At 35.1% G+C, this 24931-nt stretch overlaps 1 protein-coding gene and 1 long non-coding RNA gene across 3 annotated transcripts in view; one reads left to right on the top strand and one right to left on the bottom strand.

Moving 5' to 3' along the window:
* Positions 1-24931, bottom strand: part of LOC129568450 (uncharacterized) — a 65829-nt gene that overhangs the window by 35450 nt on the left and 5448 nt on the right. The window lies entirely within an intron of this gene.
* LOC129568448 (slo-interacting protein 1) overlaps positions 1-24931 on the top strand; it is a 62398-nt gene that overhangs the window by 36116 nt on the left and 1351 nt on the right. For both annotated transcript variants that reach the window (XM_055446310.1, XM_055446309.1), the window contains exons 3-7: positions 9219-9719; positions 20802-20990; positions 21374-21472; positions 23269-24520; positions 24627-24883. In XM_055446310.1, the coding sequence (XP_055302285.1) occupies positions 9219-9719; positions 20802-20990; positions 21374-21472; positions 23269-24520; positions 24627-24883 (2298 nt within the window). The remainder of the gene's footprint in view (positions 1-9218; positions 9720-20801; positions 20991-21373; positions 21473-23268; positions 24521-24626; positions 24884-24931) is intronic.

The raw sequence follows: 24931 nt of genomic DNA, 5'->3' as shown, positions 1-24931 counted from the left end.
ATTGTCCGAAAAATAGACACCTATTGGAAATAAATTGTATCTGTGTAGTGTATTTTTGGCGGATAGACAGCGTATAAACATATTGGCCGTTTCTCTTGGGAAGTGTTTCCTCGATTAAATTGAAGAAAAAAAATGGTTTGCTCGAAACCAAAATGGGCGCGTGGGACTTATCTGGATATTTTATTTCTGCTGTTTCATTGAGTTCAGCGGCTACAAATAATTATTTATTGTTCAGCTGACTCAAGTGACTCTGAATAATTGTTTCCAATTTTTTTCAAACAAAACACATATTTGTGGCTAATTTTTGCTAAATTGGTGATGCCTGGATTTGCCCACCATCCCTTATTTGAAAATCGTATTACTTTAACTACTTGCAAAACAAGCAATGGTAAACAAAAACGTATATTTCGACTATAAAAGAACTTACCAATAAAACCATTGAATATAAATCACAAAATCCATAATCTTTTATCATCATTTAAAGAACCGCCACCATTAAGTCATTGTAAATTCATATTTATGGTTTTTTGATTGGATGTTGGGAATGTTGTTAATGTTTCCTCCATCCTTCCAAATTGTCGTGCAGATAATATTGGCCGTCAAACATTCGTAGCTGTACTAGCTGAATTTATTCAAACATTTCGGCGAAAGATTCTTATCTTTGTGCATTCCGATTTTTTTTTCTGAATAGTCTTTTTTCTTATATTCGTTGTAGCTAAGTCATTTTGTGCTTTATATATGGAAGGCATAGGACCAATCATCTGATAAAATGAATGTGTTCTGACGAATTTGGCCTGATTCAAAATAACGTATGCTTTGCATACAGAATAAATTGAGTTCAAGGATTACACGAATGGCCAATAAAATGACGATAAAGCCATTCTCTGTACAACAATAACTTGAACTGTAATCGCAAACACTGAAATCAAAAGATCTTAACACTTTTCACTTCTGAGTATTGAATCCGAATTACTTGTTTCATGGGTGTCTCTTCCTGCATATTCGAATATTTCACAAAAGTGAACACTGAACTAACTTAAATTGAACCATTCAAAGCCAAAACCCTAATTCTAGAGTTATGCGAATGACAGGTGATGATGATTTTGTTAGAAATCCTTGGTCTAATGCACCACAATGCTCTTTTCAGAACAGTCACAAAGCCCACAGGACGAGAGATATTGGTATATGGCAAGAGAGATACAGTTACAATGAATTATTCTGAAGGAGAATCACAACAAAAGTAGTGGAAATGGGATGCACTTATCTCGGCCGTTCAAAGTTTCAGCAACTCGAGTTCGTTTACATTCATGCACATACAAACTACTGAATCACATTCTCGGTAGAATGCGTAAACCACTAATAAATTCACAGTTGCGCCTGACTGTAGTGAATGGCGGTATATAAACTCATAATGTCTCTCCTGTCACCCATTTGCTTCACTTATTGGAGAACCGTTTTTTTTTTATTCTACATCTGTTGTTTTACTCACAATGTCACACAAAATAACCATAAATATAAATATCTGTGCATGTGACAGGCATTTTGCCATTAGTTTAACCCCAACCAATTTCATTTTATTGTTATCACCTAACGAATGCGCCTACTGATTAAACTTCTGCGTATTGTTGCAATGATAAAAGATATGGCTGTTGTTTATGACTGCTCCAAGGATCCATATTTCGGATCGTATAGTATTTTACGGCATTACACACAAAATACAGAGGATATTTGCATTGGGGAATGGACTACCTTAACAAATATTCTCTAAATCCACATTGGCCATGGTATTAGGTATATTACTCGACCTGTTTTCTAAATCTATCGCCAAAATAATCTACAATTATTTCTTTTTATTATTTTCTTCGGTGTCTGGATGACTCTTTTGTCGAAGTAAACTCAAGCGAAAATTTATAGAATATAATCAATTGAAGGGGATTACATCCGAATGACAATATATCACAGTTGTGCTGCAATAAATCAAGTTGGCTTCACTTAAGAATAAGTGCAAATAAAACATCGTCCATTGATAAATCCAATTAAAAGCGAAATTAAATGAATTTCAAGTACTGAAGCTCCAAATCTAGTTTGAATTTATTTTCCACGGATATGGGAATTAGTATGTGAAAATTGTTGATGTGAAAAAACCGGATTCATAAGATCAAATTAATCAGTTGAACGGTTTTCATGTGCTAAATATAAAGTATGACGTAACTTTCGGTGGAAAATGCTCGTCACACTGATGTTTTCAGCTGTATGTAGCCTAGTCAAAAAATCGTTTTTGGTAATTCAAGAATCTTATTTGTGAGATTCACTTATCGACTAATTCACATTTTGCTTGCGAACAATGTTTGATTTTCCCTGTTTATTCCACATGATTTCCCTTCGAAAAAGTTTGCCCATTTTTCGAATCAAATAAATGCTCATGCAAACATCTGTGGGGAATGAGATATTTTGGTTCCGAACGAGTTGCGCATTCAGAAATTAACGAAATTGCTATTTTCAACTCTTTTTGGCGAATGTTTGTCCACTGTCCAATGCAAACCATTTCCATTGATAGTGTACTCATTTGATATATGTTCAACCCTTTTGAACAACCACTTTTGATGTGGAATGGAGTTGAAATTTTACGGTATACTCTGACCGCATATCAAAACAGTATGATCCCTTCAAATAGACAAAACAATTACCTCTTCCTGCAAACATTATATTCTCATGTTCCCGTTGATATTGTTCTTTTTATGCACCCAAATATAAAAGGAAATATACATTTTCTGGTGGTTTTCACAAAAGTTAAAATTTTCCGTAAAATGTTGTATTCATTCAGACAGTCACGGCGAAAACTGTGTACAGTATATCATTTTTAAGCAAAAAAGTACGAGATGTGGCCCGAAATACGTGACGTGCTTGCATTAAATCATTGTACACATGCATTATGTTCAGTTAAATGATTTGTGAAAAACAGCTAATTTAAATTGTTGGCCGGTTTCAAAATAGAAAATTCACAACGTCCAACTTATCCTCTGCCCATTTATTGATATTCACAATGTATGCTCTTGCTCGAAAAAAAAATCCATTTTAATTTGTAAACGCATTCAAAGTTTAACGTGATACAAATAACTAGAATTGATCTCTGTCTCGTGCAGCTAAGTAATCTTCAAATATACATTTTCCAGTGAGTGATTAGATTTTCAACTTTTCCTAACATTGGCATTTCAAAATAAATACCCTAAAAGTAAACAAAGATAAACAACATACATAGGCGAACTCATGAAATTTTATAGATTCTTCTTCGCAATATTCCCATTATTTATCTTTAACGTACGCGCATTATACCATTTCACTTCCGTACATTCACCGGCTTTTTTCTGTGGCTTGAATGTAGTTTAAGTTAACTCGGCTTTACTTGCACGCACCCACAATTTAAAACAATCTATATCTCGGGCAGAATTGCATGGTGTACGCATATCTCGGCATGCATAGAACGACGTAATCTTGAGAGAGAAAGGAGAATGTAGAAAGTAGACTGTGAAAAAAAGGCAATACGAAAATGTTGGGTAACACATTGAGTTTCGGAATTGCTTTCAGTAAATTGACTGTAGTCGGAAATAAATTATAGGAGTTAATGTATTTATGGGTTCATAGAAGAAAATTGAATTTATCCAAAAAAAAGAGAAGAAAAAGAAGAAGTATACAGAACTTCTATACTGTGAAATGGATGAGAAAACTCACAAACAACGGAGCTAATAATCAAGAAAATAAAAGAAAACAACCGTCTCGACATCAATTTTTCTTGTTATAATTCACGAGTGAAAGCGGCATCGAAACAATTACGACGAAGCGTATATTACGCAATTACACGGAACTGCTTCAAGAGCAAACTTGATGTGCACTATGCTCTCTCTACCATTTCCCAGCATTGCAGGAACACGGTTCAACGACGTTGAATGCGCCCAATGATCAAACCAAAGTCCTTTCAAGCACTAAATCTTCGAGTGTTCCCCGAATGAATGAATTATGGAAAATGAACGGCGAGAGGCCAAAACGGAAGCATCAAATAATTACCACTTGGCTCATTATTCATTACAGCTAATGGGGTACATTTTTTTTCGCTGTCTTTCCTTTCGTTCACTGATTATTCTTAAGAAATATCAACAAAAACACACCTTAAAAATGCACACTCCATACCAAACCACACATAACCGCTAAACCTTCTTCATGCATAAATTAGTTTAATGATTGCTTTAACTATTAGCAAACGAACCGTTATTTGATTACAACCACTTATTCTTGTTCCTCATTATTCCTCATTTGATCCGGCATTAATTAAAAATGTTTACTTCGAAATCGTAGTTTAAGAGCAAACGGGAAAAAAGTTTTGCCTTAAAAAACCAATAAAAGTTTCGACAGTGCACAATTATTTTTCAAAACTTTTCAATTTTAAAAATGTGTTTATATTCTTGACGTATATACTATATGACTACTCATCATGATTCACGCCACTATAAGCGCCCTTGCGACGCACATTCTATTGTTGGTGAAGCATCCGGGTGCACTGTATTGGATGAAGTTGAATAAAAATAAAGTAAAATGGTGAAGATCACGATGAAATTCAAAATATCGAATGGTAATTATAATTGTTCAAGAATTTTAAGTATTTAATATAACAAAATAATTTTGCGACAAAGACAAAATCGATGAACGCTTATTTCTCTGCATAAAAAATGACTGCTGCCAAGGACAGTTTTGAAGTGATTGTTCGACAAGAACTTGCTTGTGAATTCAGCAAGAATAATTATCACTGAAATTTACTGATAACAATGGCAAACGCCACGTCTCTTGGAAGTTGACACTTTTTTGTGATTTATTCGGCGAACTGATGTAACTAACTATAAAAGTACAGACTTTCGTGTGCTTGAATCTTAAGATGAACCGTTTCTTGTGACTGAACTTTTGCCAGAAGTTTTTCCCACTAAAACTATTTCCTCTGCTGCATTTTGCCATGCTTTTTCTCTTTCTCAGCTTGAATGCAATTTTCTTTTTATTGCCAACGATTCAAGTTAACTTTAGGCTTTAGAAAATTGCAACACTGCTCTAGTACTTTTACTTTCAATTTTAAAGTTGTTTACAAAGTTTTTCCTAGCCCTATGGCATTGAACTTTGCTTTCATGTAGTGAGAATTCAATATAAATCACAATCTGAAATATGAGCGTACAAATGAAAGAGAAACAAAAAAACAAAAACACACCAGAAAGTCCTTTAAAAAGTTACCAGCGACAAAATATTGAGGCAAGAGATAGAGAACTAGATTTCATCTGTTCGATAAGGCCTGGCGGATATTTTGCCGGCAAGTATTTTATGCGGAAGTTTAGATTGAAATTGATTTATTTATTTGTTATAAGTACAGATAAATTCAAATGAGGGTCTTAAGCTATACTGAAGTTATAAATCAAAGAATACCAAAAAGTCCATATCGGTCCATATTGATGAAAACGAGGAGTTGTTTCGACTATATTTGCGAAAGGAGAAGAAAGAAATTAGAAAAAAGACATAGACTACTATGTCACATAGTAAAGATGTAGCAGAAGAATAGCCAACAACAATGGCGAACGACTGAAATGACAAAAGAAGAAATAAGCTAGAGTCAAAGACATGAACTTTTCTATATGCGGTTTCGGTTTCACATAGTTGTTTCCAAGCGATATTTTCGCTTCATTCTGGTAGATTAGATACGAATACGTTTGGCAAACAATAGCCACAATTTCTTCTCGGAGAATATACAACGGAACAAAAAAAGAAGTCATTTGCCAAGCTTTTAACGCACTTTAAGGCTAACGATATCAAATAAACTCTTTTTTTGTTAGAGTGTACAAGTATGTGTATGTTGGACCCTTTTTAGGGTGTTTCGTGACATGCTTTTATTTTTGAATGCGTAGAATCAATGGGCTACAGGCAAATGTGATGTTGATATATGACATTGGATTTTTGTTTCCCAAGCCAAACTCAAACAACTCGCTGTTATTTGCCATCATTCATTCGAATCGTTTCAATCATCACTCTGCAAGCGAACTTATCAATAACTTCAGCAGCTGATCAAATCATTCGAGAAATAAGAATTGGAGCCACCAAATCGATTCGATTCATTCGACGAATTAAAATTGTTACATTGTTTTTGTAAGAGCGCTTATCATGGATGTAAAAAAACCACTTTAGAGATGTTCTGACAAGTCATTGAAAATTAGTCCTTCAAAAGTTAAATTGGTCCATCAAACTCGATTTGAGCTACTCGAACACAAATAAAAATATTCCACAACTTGCCAAAATTGAATCAATTTGCATTTCAATTTTTTTTCTGAACTAAATTATGCGCTAGATCAAAAATAACAAACGAAACTGTTCCATTTTCGCTTATCTGAAGAAGTTTACCAAACAAAAAAAAGTTTTATTGGTTTCGAGCGAATGCCACTGGAAATTGATCTCATTCAATTTAGTCTCTTCAGCCCATCTTCTACCCAGGTGAACGAATTCTATTGTACTGGCAAAGAATAGAAGATTAATGCCGTTATTAAGTCGAGTCGCCCACACATCCGGAAAATCAACCACTTCCATTGAGTTGAGAGTTAAGAGTATCCATTCGAAGAAAAAATTCACAATCAGATAGAAACAGATCAGAACAGAATCAGATAGAAAACAGAAAAAATGAATAAAAAAGAACAACAAAAAATAGAAGAGATTGAGAGAGGGAGAGAGAGGTCGGAGTCAAGAAGAAAAATCGAAAAAGTTTTATCAATAAAAGGAAGAATAAGCAAATATGGTGAGACAGTCGTCATCCCTATTCATGTTGCTAAACCATCCAGTTCAATCTTATTCCCTCTAACTTTTTATGCTGTACTTTCTGCGTGACTGCTACGGAGATAACAATGCAAAAAGGAAATGGCAAAGAGAAACGAAGAAATAAACAATTCTCAAAGTATTACATTTGTGATTGCAGAGAAAAAAAATACGATTACTATCGATTGCCATCATTGTACATTCATTCGTATTGCTCACAATATTTTGCCCGCATAAACAAGCATCACTTCCGCCTTGTCGCAGCACGATGGCGTCGTCCGCATACAATTCAGATGCAATACCATATGATCGAACATAATCGGGTTGGCATCAATTTATCTTTACACAAAATGTACTTCTACGAAATTGGATGAAAGTGCTTGCCTGTCGAGGTAATTCAAAACAATCAAACAAATGCATGCCATAATTTCAATGTAAATAACGGCAGCGCTGAAGCGGCGGTAGTATAAACATTATGCTTCGCCAATTCACATGAAACGTTGAACATTCAACGGCATTGCTCATTTCTATTTTATTTCTGATTATAAAATGGTAAATAAATATTTTCCAGTTGGAGCTCAAGTGGACCGAGTGCCTTAGATACACACGAAAAAGTGCCATTCTTTTCGATATATTTTCATCTATTTGTGTTTGAATGTTACAGACATAAGCACCTTGAATAGCCAAATAAAAGAAAAGTTATGAATAAAAACTGTATAAATAAATGTTCGAGGCCAGTGAAAAAATGCGAGTGAAGGGAGAAAATGTGGAGTATATCAGGTATATGAAGATTACAATGGGGAACCACGACGCCTTTCGGGATGATCGTTATTGAGAAAAAAAGTTTCTTTTTTATGGCATCAAGTTCAAGGCAAAACATTGTAAAACCGTTTTAATGGACAGAAAATCCGTGAACGGTGCTGATAAGATTTCAGATTGAAAAGAAATGAAGAAAACGGAAAGTGCCTTGGGATGTGCAATGTGGAAATATTATTACTCCAGAAATTGGTTCTAGTACGTGTGTCTAATGAGCGTTAAACTAGAACAAATATCATATCTTTATGTATATCAGCATTTTAAGCTGAAGCGAAGCGGCAACTTATCTTGTGATACAGCTTATCTACTAAGAGTTTCGCTTGACGCTTCGTCTCTTTTTTGGCAGAAATAATCAAAGTCTCATGGGAATAACATAAAAAAGTCGTCATTAAATAAACTCAAAGTATTTTCACTTCAATCATGTTTATCTGCTTAACGGTGCACAATCAATCCAACTGATTGCTTACTTCCACTTCCCTACCACATACCATGAACGTTGATTTAATGCATTTTGTAATGGAGTTTGATGAAATAGCAATGTTAATTTTCTTATTTTCTTCATGAAATAGGCAAAAATGGCCAAATTTGTATGGGAGGTACCCGTAAATCGCTTTCGATTGGCTCCAAAATTTCAGGGATTGAGTTTTTTGATGGAAAAATAAGATCCAGAAAGTTTTATGAGGTTTGAAATATCACAAATGAGATTTCTATTGGGATTTTACTTTTATGGTTTTATAAAAAAAACTCAATTACCTATCTAGATCTTGTGTTGACCTGTAATCCCCATAAACAAGCCACAGACATCGCGTTTAGTGCTTGATTTGAGGCCGTTTAAATGTTTTGGATGTCAAAAAACGCGATTTCCCAAAACAATTCACCATAATGTGAAATTTAAATATAGAGGGTGTCCGCAAACTATTATATTCTTGCCTATTTGAACCCAAAAATGGTAAAAAGTGCTTGTTTTTACTACTGATTTAGACTTTTTGGACCATTTCCCACAACTTTTGCTTTATTTGACCCACGGTTTAATGTGAAAAATTCTTAAATCACGCATTTGAAAGTTAAATTTTGAAAATGTACGAAAAATGGTATTTTTGCATATTTGGATTCATAAACGTACAAAGTGGTTAGGTTTTTTTGCTGATTCAGAATTTTTCGGCCATTTCCAACAATTTTTGATTTATTTGCAACATGGTTTGGCGGGAAAAATTCTTAAATCACGCATTTGAAAGTTAAATTTTGAGGATTTAACCAAATTCGGGAAAATCATGATTTCAAGGCCCCATACCGCTTATAGGGTGTACTCATAAGGCCAGATTTTCTTGTTTTCGACCAAATTTTAAGTTCCAATTAGTCAGCTTTCATTTTTTAGCCGTTTTCGCAAAGTTGAAATTTTAAATTTTAAATGCAGACCACTTACAACGGGCATTAACTTGCATCAAAATCTATAATAATTTTGGATTTTACACATCTTAATTAGGTCGATAGTTATAATAGAATTTCCTTTCAGAAATCTCGAGCAAATTAAAGTTTTAACATTACTCTTGAATTTTTCATTTTTTTTTTTGCAGGTGAACGGTAGAGATGTCAGTAATTTGGCACATGAAGATGCAGTAAGTGAATTCCTGAGAGCAGATGAGCCAATTTTAGTTTTAGTTAAACGACGTGATGCGCAATCAACATCGAATTCGAATGTAATTGGCAGTGGTATAAAGTCGGCGACACCGACAAATGAAATGTCAGCAGCGACCAAATTATCAAGTGGAAAATCAATTCTATTCGGCGCACCGCAATTAGATGAGGAGCAAAAATCAAACGAAACCACGTCAGTCGCAATACAAACGGAGCTGATGTTGTGTGACTTTGATAATGAATATATTTGTCAACGTAACGAATCCCCAATGAGAGTGGTCCCCACCAATAATTTGAATGATATTGAAATAAATCACAGCGGTCAACGCAATGGCAATAATAATAATAATAATAACAACAACAACGGGCTACATCATTCACTGCACCATTGTGCCACATTGCTGAACGATTGTATTGTACCACCTGAAATAGATATCGAGGTGAGTGTTTTGATTTATAGATAATCCTAGGACATAATAATTGCCGAGTAATTTAACATCCTGTTCGGCTTCCCGTGTCTAATCCAATCAACATTCAGAAGAGAACATATATATTTCATATTAATTTTGACTAATGCAACTGGCGTTACCATTTAATGTACAATCAGTGCCCATTTAATGGGAATCTTCTGTCAACTTAAATCAAGTAATAATAATTTCTGCTTACAAGCGAAAAGGAGTGGGGTTTTAGAAAAACGTTTGCGTATATCGTGTTTGAAATCATTAAATGCAACACCAACAAACAACATACATAAATAATTTTGACAGAGCACAAAGCACACGATTTACTGAATTAAATTGTTTGAGGCGGCAGACGAACAGCGAACATCTAAAACACGGAATATGATCAGAGCCGTTTTGAGAAAAGCGCCACAGCGTAAAATAGATTTAATACGATTAATGAGATTATGTAAACATGAAATGTTAAGCGATGCTGTCATCTGTGTGTACTGCCGCCACACACATGCCCGACTGAAGCACATTCAAATCAAATCTCCGGGAGCGGAAAACTTTTTTCTCCGTGCTGAGTGTGTGTGCGTAAGTGTAGCACAGAGCACACTTCATGAGCGATATATAAAACTCACATACGTATTAAATAATGTAACTTTGTCATAATCGCTTACATGCTTTGCATGAGTGCCTTTTTGCATCAGTGGCCGTGTGAACTTGAACATACAGAAATTCCTAAATGGATGCAAACACGCTAAGCACGAAATCGGGAAGTTTTCGAAACATTTTCAAATGACACCAAATATACAATACACGCACCGATTTTGAATCATAAACAAATCATGATGTACCATGAACCCCAAGAGAAACTGATATTTCATCATTAAACAATGACTTGGATTGTAGAGTATGGACACGATGAGGTCCAGAAAACGGAAAATTTTCATGTATATGTTGAAAAATAACTTTTATTATTCATTCAATGTGATCATTGATTCATTTAATCCATGCGGAACAGACGCCAAAAAATATGATTCACACTTCACATGCGTTATGTGCTATCGAAAAAAGAGTTCTCGAGTGAATTAACCCTCTTCAAAGCCGTCTGGTTTATACTTGAACAGGAAAAAATGCGGAAAATTTTGACACTTGCATGGGATTATTATATTATTCACTCGATACCGTCATCGAACACAATTTCTGCATATTATTTGTATGAAGTGTCATTCTTTTCTCTTTCAATGGATAAAATTAAATGAAACAAAAACATTGAATTTTGCCAGTGAGTGAAAATGGCAAAGCCAAAATACGAAGGCACAAATCCACACGCGAGCGAATCTCTTTCATGGGATCAGTAGAAAGCGATGTTAGAGAACATAAAGGGCACCAACACAGACATATCGACACTCAAATAAATACTTCTTGTTACAGCCTAGACATATTTTGCATGCAAAATATTTTTTTCGATGTACGCGCCAACAGATTTTGTATCACCCACATCTAATTTGCCTTCTTCACTCCTTTACACATTTGAATTTACCTATTGAATCGACACATACAGGAAATTTAAATCTCATAAATACATAGGTAGATGCGCTCGGCTATAACAGTATTCGTTACGGTGAATGTGGCCAATAAATCAAGGATTTTAGGATTGACATTTGCATTCAAATACTGTATATATATAAAAACATTTCGTGAAATGATTGTTTTAGGTTAGTCAACAGTAGCAAGAAATGAATGAACGTATTCATATGTGCACCAAAGCCCATGTTTTATTTATTCAACCTAAGTGCTGATTGCTTCGTCGTGTGCACTCTGTCGAATTGCCGTTATGCCAATTTAAATCTTTAGCATTATTACTGCGAAATCCGCGAAAGTAGTCTTTGAAAGTAAGTTGCTTAACGACAGAAGATGTTGGTATACATCAAATGTAGCGCAATAATCCGATGAACGTTGATACATTGATCAGATTTGACAGCATCAAGCAAACTCATTCAACTCAGAAATTTTCACCGCGACATTGATTATTTTGACGAAATTATCCAATTTTTCACTTGACGAAACAATCTCTTCGTCTCTTTCTTCCGTAAATGGATGATTCCAACTTTTATTATTATCAAGTGGTGAATATTTGAAGGAAAATACTGAAAAATAGATGACAAATAATGATTATTTCAATGAGATACTTTTAAAAATGGCAATTGAATCGAAGCAATAAACCCATTTTGGGAAATATTTCATTCGGAATTCATCACTAATTTCGTAATTAGTAAGGCACACGTTATAATAATGCGAATAAAACATTCTTCATTCAATTATTATAATTGTCAGTATTTTTAAATAATTTTTCTGTTGCTGCTGTTACTGCTTGAAGTTACGCTTTTTATTTTTGAAAAAAAAAGAAGAAAAATCAGACATATACCTACATCCGTCACAATAGTATTTCAGATGGAAAAATAGCTTGACACACGTAATTCTCTACCGTTGAGCAGTGTTTAATTAAAACTTATCCTGCAGATTTAATGCACAACTTTTTTGAGCACGAACGATTTTCGAAAGTTGGATGATCTGCATTTGTTTTTGGGAGGAGCATAGAACAAATTACTAAGTGACACTAATTATATTCGGCTCATACGTATATTTTGCACTCATTTTGACATTTTTTTAAGAGGAAGAACGGAGATGTATCAATTTGAACAAAATGTGTACATTTGCACGTGCACTGCTAGGTGCGTACACAGTGCATACAAAATAACAAGTCCACTTGCTTTGCTCGCAGCATTCAAATATAGTCGAGTACTGTCTAAGTGTCATCTTAGGATGTGAATTTTTTCGCTAAAAAAAATGAAAACTGTGATAAATGTTACAAGCACTAAATTGTGTTTACATTCTTCAACGTCCAAAAGGCGAAAGTCGTATTATTTGAGTTTCGTTCCGACAACGATCGATACAGCACAACACATCTTCAGTCATGCAGAAAGGCGATTACCATTCTCAAAGTGTAGTAACATTCTTTTTCCTGTATACTTATTGAACGAAAAGTCAAAGTAGAAAATACTTGAAAGTTTGCAAGAATCAAATTGGAATTGCTATTTCCGTTTTTTGTTTGATTATTCTTTAACATTACATTCGTACTAAGTTACTACGGATCAGAAATCGTTTTCCGTTTTGAATTATAATTTACATTCTTCTTTTGCAACTGCATAAAGTCACTGCTGCTTAATAAAAATGTAATAAAAATTAGCATTCAACGCGCAGCAATGAAAAAAAAATGGTAAAAAGAATTAGGAAAATAAAATGCTAAGCTAAACGTTCATTGAACGCAGTCTTTGTTAATATTTCAGAAAGGATGTGAAACACAGTGAAACTTTATACATATCTCATTTGGCTCGTATTACGTTACTCATTTATGTTGAGCATTTTCTTTTGGGGCTCTTTGCTTTTGTCTTCCTTTGGCAATTGCTTTATAACGCTGTACGTGTATGAATTTGAAATTTAGCTTGCAAATTGTCCAGTTTTTATATATGTGTGTACGCTGTTCCCAATTCCTCACCTAAAATATCATTTTAACCGCAATTTCACACCAATGGAAAGCCGTATATCATTTCACACAATCCAAGCGACGTCAAATGGTGATAGAAGGAGGTAAATTTGCGAGAGCAATTGTTTTTTTAAGTCTTCAACTACATTTATTTAGTCTGGATTCTCTTCGCACACACCTTTGTTATATGGTGTACCTTGTTTGGCTTCTACCACTGTCTTTTGGCTAGATTAAGCACCATAATGGCAGCAGAAATTTTCTACTTGCCATCTATATAAATATGAGCCCTTATGAATATTTACGTCATTTCAGTAGCAATAACATGAAAGGATTTGAAGAATGCCAAATGCCGAAAGCACTAAAATGTTTCACGTAGAAAACATATTGCATTTGAGATTGGAGCCCTTGTTAAAATGTATGCGTGAAATTGCCACCAATTCCATTCGCCACTTTGAACAACATCTAACACCTTTAGGGTGCAAAAACGAAATCCAATGCGAAAAGCAAATAAGAACTGTTTTCGCTCGGCTAAACACAAAGTCAGCATGGCAAAGTGGGAAACACTTATTCGATTTTCATATAAACGCGCACGTAAATAGACCATTTAGATGAGAATTCATACCATTTTACGTGCGTTTCGCCTCGGCTTGCTGGCAAAAGTTATATATATATATTATATATGTATATGCATCCCCATGTATAAGAATTTATTTAACTAGAAAAAAGGTTTTGACACTCATGGTCGTCGCACCGACAAAATACGACCGGCTCAAATCCACAGTAAGATTTGCGTTTATGTCGGTTTACCATATGACCATATATAATGATCGCCATATACATGATTCCCTCGTAAAATCTCAGCTCAGTGAAAATTATTGCATTAATATGCTGAAATTGAGTGCTTTACCCTTGCGGACCTACCACATTCTCATGGAGTTGGTTTGTGAAAAGAAGTTGTCTCGTGGAATCTCTCTCGACAATTCTAATGGAAGATTCCATTAAAAAGAAACCACACGCAAGTAATTAAATATTTTAAGAACAATTTTTTGCTACGTGACGTTTTCAAATTGAAGAAAAGTTTTGGGAAACTAAATACGACTTGAGACTCTCTGTGTTATATATCTCTACGAAATCGATTTAATTGATCAGAAATGACATTTTTCTGTACCTTTATTCCTTTCCAATACATCTTTTCTCCTATAATTTCATGAATTCCGACTTAATTTACTCCCTTTTAGACATTGAAGCTTTTATTTGTCCATTATGTAAACAAGAACACGCTAATTTAACTGACAGTAATCGAGTGATTGCACGACAGTTTCAATCACTCATAAATATTGTCAATATGCACTTATTCTATAAAACGCCATCGTTTATTTTCACTTTTGTTCTGTTTTGTTTCGTATGAATTGTATTTTCAGTACATATTTATTGCGAGGTAGGTGTCGCAAAGCACCTGAGCGAGTGTGACGTTGTGTACAAAATAGAAAAAAGTAATTCGTGACATTTTTTCAAGTGGGATATGGGGAATAGAATCCATCATAGCCTGGAAAAAATTGAACGAAAAACGTCAACGCCATAGAACATGGTTGAGGTCGTGCAATATGCATTATCGTCAGCATACGTACAAACAAATTGTATCTAACCAGCAAGAAAACGCACGAGAGAAGAAGAAGAAAAAACAACAAGAACCAAATGGGTTAAAGTAAATGACACTCTGAGGGATAGCATTTTTCTGCTATTATGTACACCGTTTTCCATTTGAGCTGCATCGGCTGCTGCCACTTTGTCACTTTAGCTTGGTTTGGTGTTTGTGTATGCTTTTCTATGGCTTTTGGTTCGCCAGTTTTCACATTAAAATTGAAGTTCCTTTTGACACTTTAATGCATTTTCCGCCACAAATATTTGCAGCTCGATCCAATACTTTCATAAGAACGATGGGCAAGGAGAGAGAGGGAGAGAGGGTGGTAGAGAGAGAGAGATAGAGAAAAGAATACAAATATTGAAGTTTATATCAGTGGTGAATGAACATGAACAGTGTACAGAGAGAAGCAGAGAACAGGCAAGCGATAGGAAAAATGGCTTAATACGAACGTAAAAGTAAGGGGCACATGTTCGTAATGCACATGGGAGAAAATTGGAATTAAATCCAGAAAGATGAAATGGGCAATGGGACGAAAAAGTAAACGGAAAAATTGCTTACTTTCATCAGGATTTATGTGGCATTCTTCTAGTGTATATTTCCCAATGGGTGGCATTTTCGGCCAACACATAGTGTCATATGTGATTTCAATTTGAACAATTTATCGGCTACATCAATAAATCATTTGTGAATTCTTTACATAATTCGTTTTATACCCAAAATTCATTATTTTTGTCATGATTCGTCCTTAGTTTGAAGTGATATGATCAAACTTGAGAAGAATTGAAACATTTACGCCAAATTCCAATTGTTTATAGAAAACGTTTTCATTTTCATAAATATGTTTTCTTGTTAACGACTTCACTTACCAATTCAGTTTAACCAGAAGCAAAAAACATTGAATGAGATATTCTTTTTAATTGCAACTAGGTGAAATCATGAATGCATTCTGAAGGAAGAAATCATTTCCATGTTCATTTTTTTCTGCGCACAATGCCAATCTTTTTAACAAATTACATGTGCATCTGAGAGAATACCGGGGTAAATATCACAAAGAAATGAGAGTACAGCGCAACACATAACCATGGCGTTTCTAGGATTTTCGTCTTTGGTATTTATTTAAATGACTCGTTGCCGACTCAGTGTTTTTGTTCGGCTATTATATTGTCACCGCATTCATGTATGCTTGAACTGTCGTATTGTGCAGCTAGTGCATATTTCCTCTCATTCAAAAGCCATGCCATTTGTTTATTATTGTAAAATTTACATTACATAAATCGAAACGGTGCGCAAACGGTTCAAATGCGAGGGAGAACTAGACAGAGAGAGAGATCACAATTTGTGTAAATACTAAATGAAAATTCTAAGCATTTCAAAATGCATGGTGTGAATGTGATATGAATTGTGGTGCTAGAATTCCAACAGCATTCTTAGAAATAAACAACAAACGATGTTGTTATATAAAAATCAATGAAATGCTTTTGCATGTAGAAATCATGACGCATTCACAATAGTGTCAGTTCTTTTCTTCTAAATTTCTCGATTTAAACGGTAAAAATGCAAAACTCCCGGACTTAAGCGTACAAGTGCGACGAACAGTTACATGCGCCGCATATAAAATGTTTTCATATTTAAAGTGATTATAAACGGTTTGATAACGTGAAATCGTGGTACACTGCATCTACGACCATAAAAATGCTGTAGGACCGTATAATTTTCGTGTGTAGACAACGGCTACGTGCCCATTCAACTTAGCGTACATATATCAGTGTAATACGTGCTGTTTTCGAATACCGACAAGAGGCCACCCCACCATATCAGACGAGAAGAAGAATGTGGTATTGTATTCTTCATATTTAATGATTCACAAATTTTTCCGTCTATTGGGTAATTTTTCGTAAATGGTTTTTTACGTGCAAAATGCCACATTGTACACCTTGATTATCGAAAAAAATGCATTGCACGTTTCCATAACAACTTCATTTTTTGGAATTCCTCCATATAATTCTTATCGATTGTTGCGGCGTTGATGCATCAGAGCAGTACGCTTTCCATAGACCAAATGTTAATTTCCTTTTCGCAGTACTACATCCACAGGGAAAGTTATATACATTTTTAAATGGAATGTAATTTGCGTGAAGAGACAGACACCTTGATAAATATTAAAATACAGAAATGCTGTTTTGCACGGTAAGAAAATGAATTTAGATCTATTGAAGCGTGAATCCTGTGTCTAGTTTTTCTCTTTTGGTCTCTATCTCTCTTCTTTCCCTCTGCACTTGATGCGCAATTAACGAAAGTTTTTGCCGCGTGCGCACGTCAAAAGGATAGTGTGGTGTTTCATTCCACCAACAACAAGGAAACGTATCAACACACCGTCACCATGGCAAATGTAATTTTCTTTCAGCCGTAATTTATCTTCCTTCGCTTTTATGCGTTTAAAATCATTAACATTGAAGATTCACTCGTAACGATGCGCCTAGGAGATGTATGAATTTATGGCAGGAGTAGAAGAAGAAAAAAATAAAGACTTTCATTCAAATAAATATTATCACAATTTTAAAATGTGCTCTTTTCCTCCAATTCAAAAAAACAAAAGCCTTCACAATTGCGGCAATATCAACACGAAAATATAGTTGCACAAAAAACCAGAATCATCACGACTGAAGCCGTAGTGCGAACGAGAGAAAAAAGAATGACATTGAAACGGAGAGACGATCCAAAATGAAGACACAGAAATGTTACGAATTTTAATGCATAATATTTTTTAATGTAGTTGCAATTTATGTGTTGACGTGAGGAGGATGCGAGAGCAAGCCGCGTAAGTGAACAAAGCATAACATGACAGAATTGAACAAGCGAATGATTAAGGGAAGAGAAAAAAATGTTGGAAATAAAACTTAATGAAAATCTCATTGTATTATAAATTTGTGAAAATCGTCTAGACGTTTCAAATACAATAATGATATGATTCGAGCGATGTATAGCGTTCTCTCTTTCTCCTTCTTCCACGTTGTGTTTTAGTTGCAATTCACTTTTATCCACTTTGAATGCATACAATTTTTCATTAAACGCAAGACAGAAAAATTATAGAGGGAATGTTACTTAAATGCATTAATGACTTTGATACGTTTTCCAAACACGAACAATTTTTTTCTTTCATTTCGAGAGTTGTAGCCAAATGAAATCTCCAAAAGAATGAAAATTCATCTTAATTTTGAATCTTCTCAAAAGAAAGAAGAACAAAATATGCAAAAAAAAAATTGTTGCAATAAGGAAAAATTTTTAAATCGTATTTTCATCTCAATTTATGTTGAATATTTATGGAAATGCTTCACCGAAAAAAGGTAACCGTTTGTACATGGGTTTCTATTTGAACCTCTTAATTATAAGTTGATTTATTTGTTGAGTTTAAGTACGCAAAACTGTTGGGTTTCATTTTCATTCATATTTTCTTGGACGAGTTTTTTCTCTCTCTTCATTTCGTTCCACATCCACTGCATAACGCACCAATGCTCACATTATTCACATCCGCTTAAGCAATAAATATGAATGAATCCGAGCGCACAAAACTGTATCTAGAACAACGTGGTCGGAATTGTAATTCCGTTGGCAAGTCGACGTGAATTGTCTGCCAGTTATTCTGCACCAAGAATTCCAAACTAAGCATGCACAAGAACTTAATAGAAATAACGATCGCATCGCGTTCATCAAATCCACCGAAAAAAGAATACAATTTGACACTTTTGCTGCCTTTTAAATCACGCTCAACGAAGAAAAAATTGGCAGAGCGTATCTTTAATATCAGAAAATATGATGTAAAATCGTTGCTGTAGCTACCACGGTCTCTGTGTCCTGATCAAAACATTATGAGCAACCGGAAACCGTTGACACCGTAGCGAAATATTTAAATCACCCGGCATCCGATTAACAAATTTCTGCGGGATAATTCTCAAGATTCTCTTTGTTTTTCCCAAATCGCTTTTTCCCCGCATTTCATGTCTTTACAATAATGCTTTTTTTGTTATAACAATTCCACACCAGCTGAACCTGTACGCAATGTCCGTTATAATTTTTTCTTTGTTTTTTTTTATGGTTTTCCACCAAGATAAATTGAGAAGATCTAACGGTTATGTTTTTACTTTGTTTTTGGTTAGCGGTTATTTATATTTGTTAAACATAGGATGGGAGTACATTATAATTTGAAAAATGTGTTGGAATATGTCTTTTTAAGGACATTATTTGAAGGAATTCCTCCATTTACAAATGCATTTCCTTGTTTAAATGAAGAAGACCACTTTTTTGGATTTATCAAGCGCCAGTTCCATTACTTTACCGATAAAAAATTACATTTTCTTTCAAACTTCTTGAAACACGTATTCAATTTTAGATTTAAAGCCAAACGTGTTAATACACAATTTTAAGCTTATTTGGAATTTTGAAAAGAAAAACGTGTGCTGATAGCAAAAGAATTTCTTTACAAGAAAAATATGTTTCACCTATATAGTTCGACCACCATATTGAATATTCACAGCGTGATGTTGCAGGGTTTCACCCGCACTTGTTACACAATGTCGAGTCCAGAATTTTGATATTTATAATAAAGTTCTTTGATTGATAGAAAAAAATGATGTTCTTTGATCTTTTTTTACGTGAGCACTTCTTTCTGTATACAACGAGAGAGCGAGAGAGAAAAGAAAAAGTGCTCAAGCGCCAAAGGGAAAGGAAGCAAGCGTATCAAAAGAAAATGGTAAATAAGGGCATAAAAATAAGGAAAATTGGATGCCAAGTCTAGGGGAATTTATTGTGGCGCTCAGTTTTGAATACAAAGAATATCATAGATTTTTGGGTGTTAATTTAATAAATTTTCTCATTTGCATATTTACATTCAGCGACTTATTCCGCTTCGAATGTTTTCCATAGCCTCGAAATCGTTTTTGAGTGACATTTGAAACATGTAATTATATTATTATCATTTTGATTTTTCGTTCTTCTGAAGCGACATTTTATGCGTGAATTTTTCAGTTTTTGTAAGTCAGGGGCCAGATTTCTTGGGGTGTAGTGTAAGTACTACTCTGTATGTGTTTTTGCCACAGAACGAAATTGAAATTTAAAATGTCGCTGCTTCGTACCAGTTTTAAATGATGATATGCAATTTAAAATGCTCAGCAGAAATGTTAACACTCTTGTTCCATGTACATGAATTGGCCGATGTTATATCTAGCCCTAATTATTTCAACGTTGCCTCAGAAATTATTTACATTTTCTGGACTAATGCAATGATGAGAAAGTGAAAAAGGCGAGAAAAAAAATACTGCTGTTCGAATAATTAAAAGTTGGTGTTGCGGCCCCACTGTGCCGTTTGCATGAGAAAATGAAGGCGTTTTACAAGGTCGAAATGAAGCCAAGCGAAAGTATTATCTGCTGATAAATCATAATAAATAACTTCCATGCTTGCAGAGCAATCAGTATCAACTGTTGTTTGGCATCGTGCCACGACCAAAAACACAATTATTTCATAATTCTGAAGAAGCAAAAACTCATAAATAACAATAATAATCCGAGTAATAAAACTTTTGGTTCGCTTGCTGTGAATGCTAATAAATGGCGCATATTTGCCGGCAATGGTTCAGCGTAGGATTTTGCTTGTTCGTTTAATCTGTATAGAATTAAAAAGCACACAGCCAAACAAACCAACAAAATTAAGCCATTTTTATTAACTACTAGATCTATTGATTAATTACTCGTTGTTTTTTTTTTGCATTTCTCATTTCATGCTGGGCTCGGTTCGAAATTGAAAACACACGAAAAAAAAAATCTCTAACAACGCTACAATAAAAATAACACATCAATCAACTAAATGGCGATATGGGGAAATGAATCACAGGAAGTAACACTGCGTAAGAATAACAGTGATGAACGTATCGGATTAACGGTGAGCTACAGTTCCGGAAATGGCTCCGGCTCAGGATCAGATGATGCTGAAACATGTACGGAGGTATACATTAGTGATATAGCGGAAAATAGTATAGCTGCAAGGGATGGACGGCTACGGCAAGGCGATCAAATTCTACAAGTATGTACATTGTATTTGTATAATCCTTTTTATGACTCGAACGAACTGTTCACACTATGAACGCAAATCTGTGAAGCGGTCGATTTATGATGAAAAAATTATTACGGAATTTGCTTAAAATTTCAATTTGGTCGAGCATGTATCTTTTTGTTGCAAAGGAAAACTAATATATAGGGAAAAACCATTGGCGATTATTTGACGTTTTTATGATATTCATGAGACTATTTTCTTTTATTATTTTCATGGCTTCGGCTCATTTCAACACTAACGACACATCGAAAATTCATCGGATGTACAACTAATGCAATCATGCGAAAAAAAAAACCCAATAAAAACAACGTGGAAACATTCAATGAAACATTCAACCTCTCTGCCAAAAAAAGGTTAATGGACGTGATGTATCGTCGAAAGAGGATGCCGAAACACTATTCTCAGAGAATAAAAATGCTGTTACGCTACTTGTTAGTCGAAGTTTCTATACGGTAAGTGTATTTTCGTCTGATTTTTACCTCCCTATTTGTTTGAGGAAAAAAGCATCAAGGCCATATGAATGTTTGAAATAGGTTGTCGATTATCGTTTCTTGGCCCGTCGTCGTCGTCGTCGTCGTCGCAAATCAATGACAAAAGTAAACTGCATAACCACACGCATAGTCTCCAGAAAATTAATGGTGTGTTAGGCTTCATCGAATGAAAACTACTATTCATAGCGATTCATAGAGTTCCACTTTCAGTTTTGCTGGTGGTGAGGTCTCTATGTGGAAAAATGTATATATGAAATTTGATGCAAAGCACAATTCCAATCTATTGTGTGAGAGAGGCATTTTTATGGAAAAAATCTACAATGAGAAACAATTTCAAGTCGTATGAGATGCATTATCTGATTCTAATCTGAAGTTATTATCATTATTTATGATTATTACGTGTGGAATATCGTGTAACATGGAGCACACAAGGATCAATACAATGAGCATATCATTCAAGTTTCCGCTGCCTGTGCGAATATTGCCACGCTTTCATTTGGAAATGCGTGTCATTTTGCTATCGCTTCTTCAACGAAAAGTATACCGTATTACTAAATACAATCAACTTGACTCATTTTATCTGCTGTTTCGAGATGGTTGTTTTTATTCAGAATTGATGCGAGTGCATAATTTGCGGTTTTTGAATTCAGAATCAGCTATAATAGATGGCAACACACGTTCTGCACATATATATTCGAAAATATTGCGAATAAAATGGAGGAAATGCTCTTGATGTGTTTGAGAACTCCACTTTTTTTCTCTAATTTAACTAGTACCATATTCTTGATGCAAAAAAGAGCACGTTATGGATTGAACTGATAGACTGATGACTTTTCATTATTTTGTCAACTCTTTTACACACCTTTTCAATTTTCTATTGTACTCCCCCTCTCTTTCTCTCGACTCTCGACCAAGTACCCCATCTCAAAGCCATTATATCATATTGCGTGCACACTGAACACTGTGCAGCCCAACAACAATACTATCATGACTCCCACATAAAGCATTGATTTTGCATGAAAACCTTAGAGAGAAATTTCAAAATAATTAAAGGATTTTTAAGCGATTTTTGTGAAGTTTGTGGATGGCTTTGGTGCCGTCACACCTAAAAAAGCAATATGCAAATGAAGAGTATCCGTTTTCTGCTCGATTTCTTCACGTATTGTGAACAATTTTGTGCCATTCTTTTCATAATATTTCCTTTTCAATTATTTTGGAACTCATTAAATTATGCGTTCAGGCTTTCACTTGTTCACAATGGAGCTTTCATTATTTTAATTTGTTGTCGTCGTCGTATGGTTTTGTTTTTTCGTCGAGTAAATATTACTTACACTTATGCACCCTTCTAGTCTCCGGTACACACAGTGTCTGCAGCCTTATTATTGCAACGAGACACCACTTGTACGTGTTTTGACGTTCAAAGACGAGCCTACGTATATTTTGATTAAATTATAGTGGGAAAAGAAGATGACAGGCAGCGGACAAATTTCATTACTCGTTCTCGTTCATCGTCATCATCGTCGTCGTCTTCGTCGTCGTCGTCGTCTTTCATTTGCTAGAAGAATTTTTCCCCAACCGGATTTCTACATTACAATAGATTTTCGCATTTTTCTTGGCATTTTAACTAATGATTTTTTCCTTTTTGTGTCGCTTCTTCTTTTCTTTTTCAATTCCGTGCTCGGGCGTATTATCACGTTCATTGGAAATGGAATCATAACGGACTGATTAAATTCGGTATGGAAACAACAAAAAAACAGAGCGAAGAATTCTCACAGAGCGACAATGATAATGCTGACTATTTCGATGATTGTGAGCGAATTCAAAATACGATGTACCAAAATGGTTATTTGCAGAACGTTTTTAATAGTACCGCTTTGACTGGTTCAGCATCGAGCGAAATGATATGTGAAATGGGCGCCGGCACCAATGACAACAATCAAAATGTTTCTGAATCGCTAAGCAAGAGCGTTGATGCCATTAAAAATACCAACACATTGTCGTCCAAGTCATCCAGTTCAAATCAATCGGAACTACTAAATCTATTACCACACTATCAACCGAGATGGCATCATCAACTAATGCATTCGCCATTTGCCGTACGAAATCCATTGCATCCTTCGATTATCAAAGCACATTTGGAATCGGTGAACCATGAAATCGCCCAATTAGACTCACGTATTGAAAGTATTTTATTGAAACAACATCAGGCAATGAATCAACAAGCAATTGCCGAAGCGGCTGAAATAAATGCATCGACTATTTACCGAAATCCCGTTGACACAATGGTTAATTCGAATGAGATCGATCCAAAATCGAATGCATCCACAACGGCTACATCATCAGCAAATGATACAACTGTGATAAGTGCATCGCCAACGGCAGCAGTAGACAATAAATTTTCAAGTATGGACATTTCGAATGGCAGTGGTAATACACAAACGGCAAACCCAATAAAACCATCGGCTACGTCACGTCGCTATCCAACCCAATATCCACCGCAAATCGATTCAGATACCGAGCACATCTACGAAACAATACCCGAAGATTCCGAATCCGAACCCATTTATTGTTCGCCATATCGAGGCGAAACGGACACTGAACAAAACCTAGTGCATGAATGGCTAAATATGAAAGATGGAGAAAAACGGTGTATCGATGGTAAGCCCGGCAACTGGACACGTAGCACAAAAAGTAATTCAAGTGTCGAAGACCACGAAAACAGCTCGAGCGCCTACAACACGGGCGGTTCATGCAACAGTAATCATCAGTTAACGTTAGAATTGAGCGACACAAACAATGATGATGGCAACAAAACGCTTGTATTCTGTCCCACAAAGCATCTTCAACCGAAATTCCCAGGACAACAGCACGAATCAAAATCACCGACCGTTCGACAGTCGAGCGCAGCTATCAAAAAAGAAAAAGTGCTAAGCCCAACACATAATAATCGACGTGCAGACTGTCATAATGAACACACCACCACAAGGAAATCCAATTCAAATAATCAAGGTAAGTCATTTACGTACAATCTCAAAGCTGATTTAATTTTAAAGTTGATAGAAGAACTATACCTATAGCAACCCCTTGAATCTCACAATTTATAATTTCATTGTAGAATCGTCTGCTGTTCGGAATAGCTCAAGTGCACCGATAGCTGGCACAGGCAGCGGAGGGGAAACAATGTACACGAATTTGGCGAATTTGCAACAGACAATGCTACTACAGCAGCGAATGTTTTTGCAAGCCCTATGCCAGCAAAATTCAATTGTTAAAAACACAAATCAAAAGAACAATGAAGCAAACAACGATCCAACCCAAAAACACTTTATCGCTCCCAGTTTGAGTCAATACCGATTCGTTAGTGGGCAACAGGTAAGTGAACAGTGCCTCTAACCCCCAATATTATACAGAACATCTGCA

The sequence above is a fragment of the Sitodiplosis mosellana genome, unplaced genomic scaffold (genome assembly GCF_009176505.1).
Source record: "Sitodiplosis mosellana isolate CC-2019 unplaced genomic scaffold, AAFC_SMos_1.0 Smas_scaffold_19, whole genome shotgun sequence".
NCBI lineage: Eukaryota > Metazoa > Arthropoda > Insecta > Diptera > Cecidomyiidae > Sitodiplosis > Sitodiplosis mosellana.
This window is presented reverse-complemented; position numbering and strand designations above follow the sequence as displayed.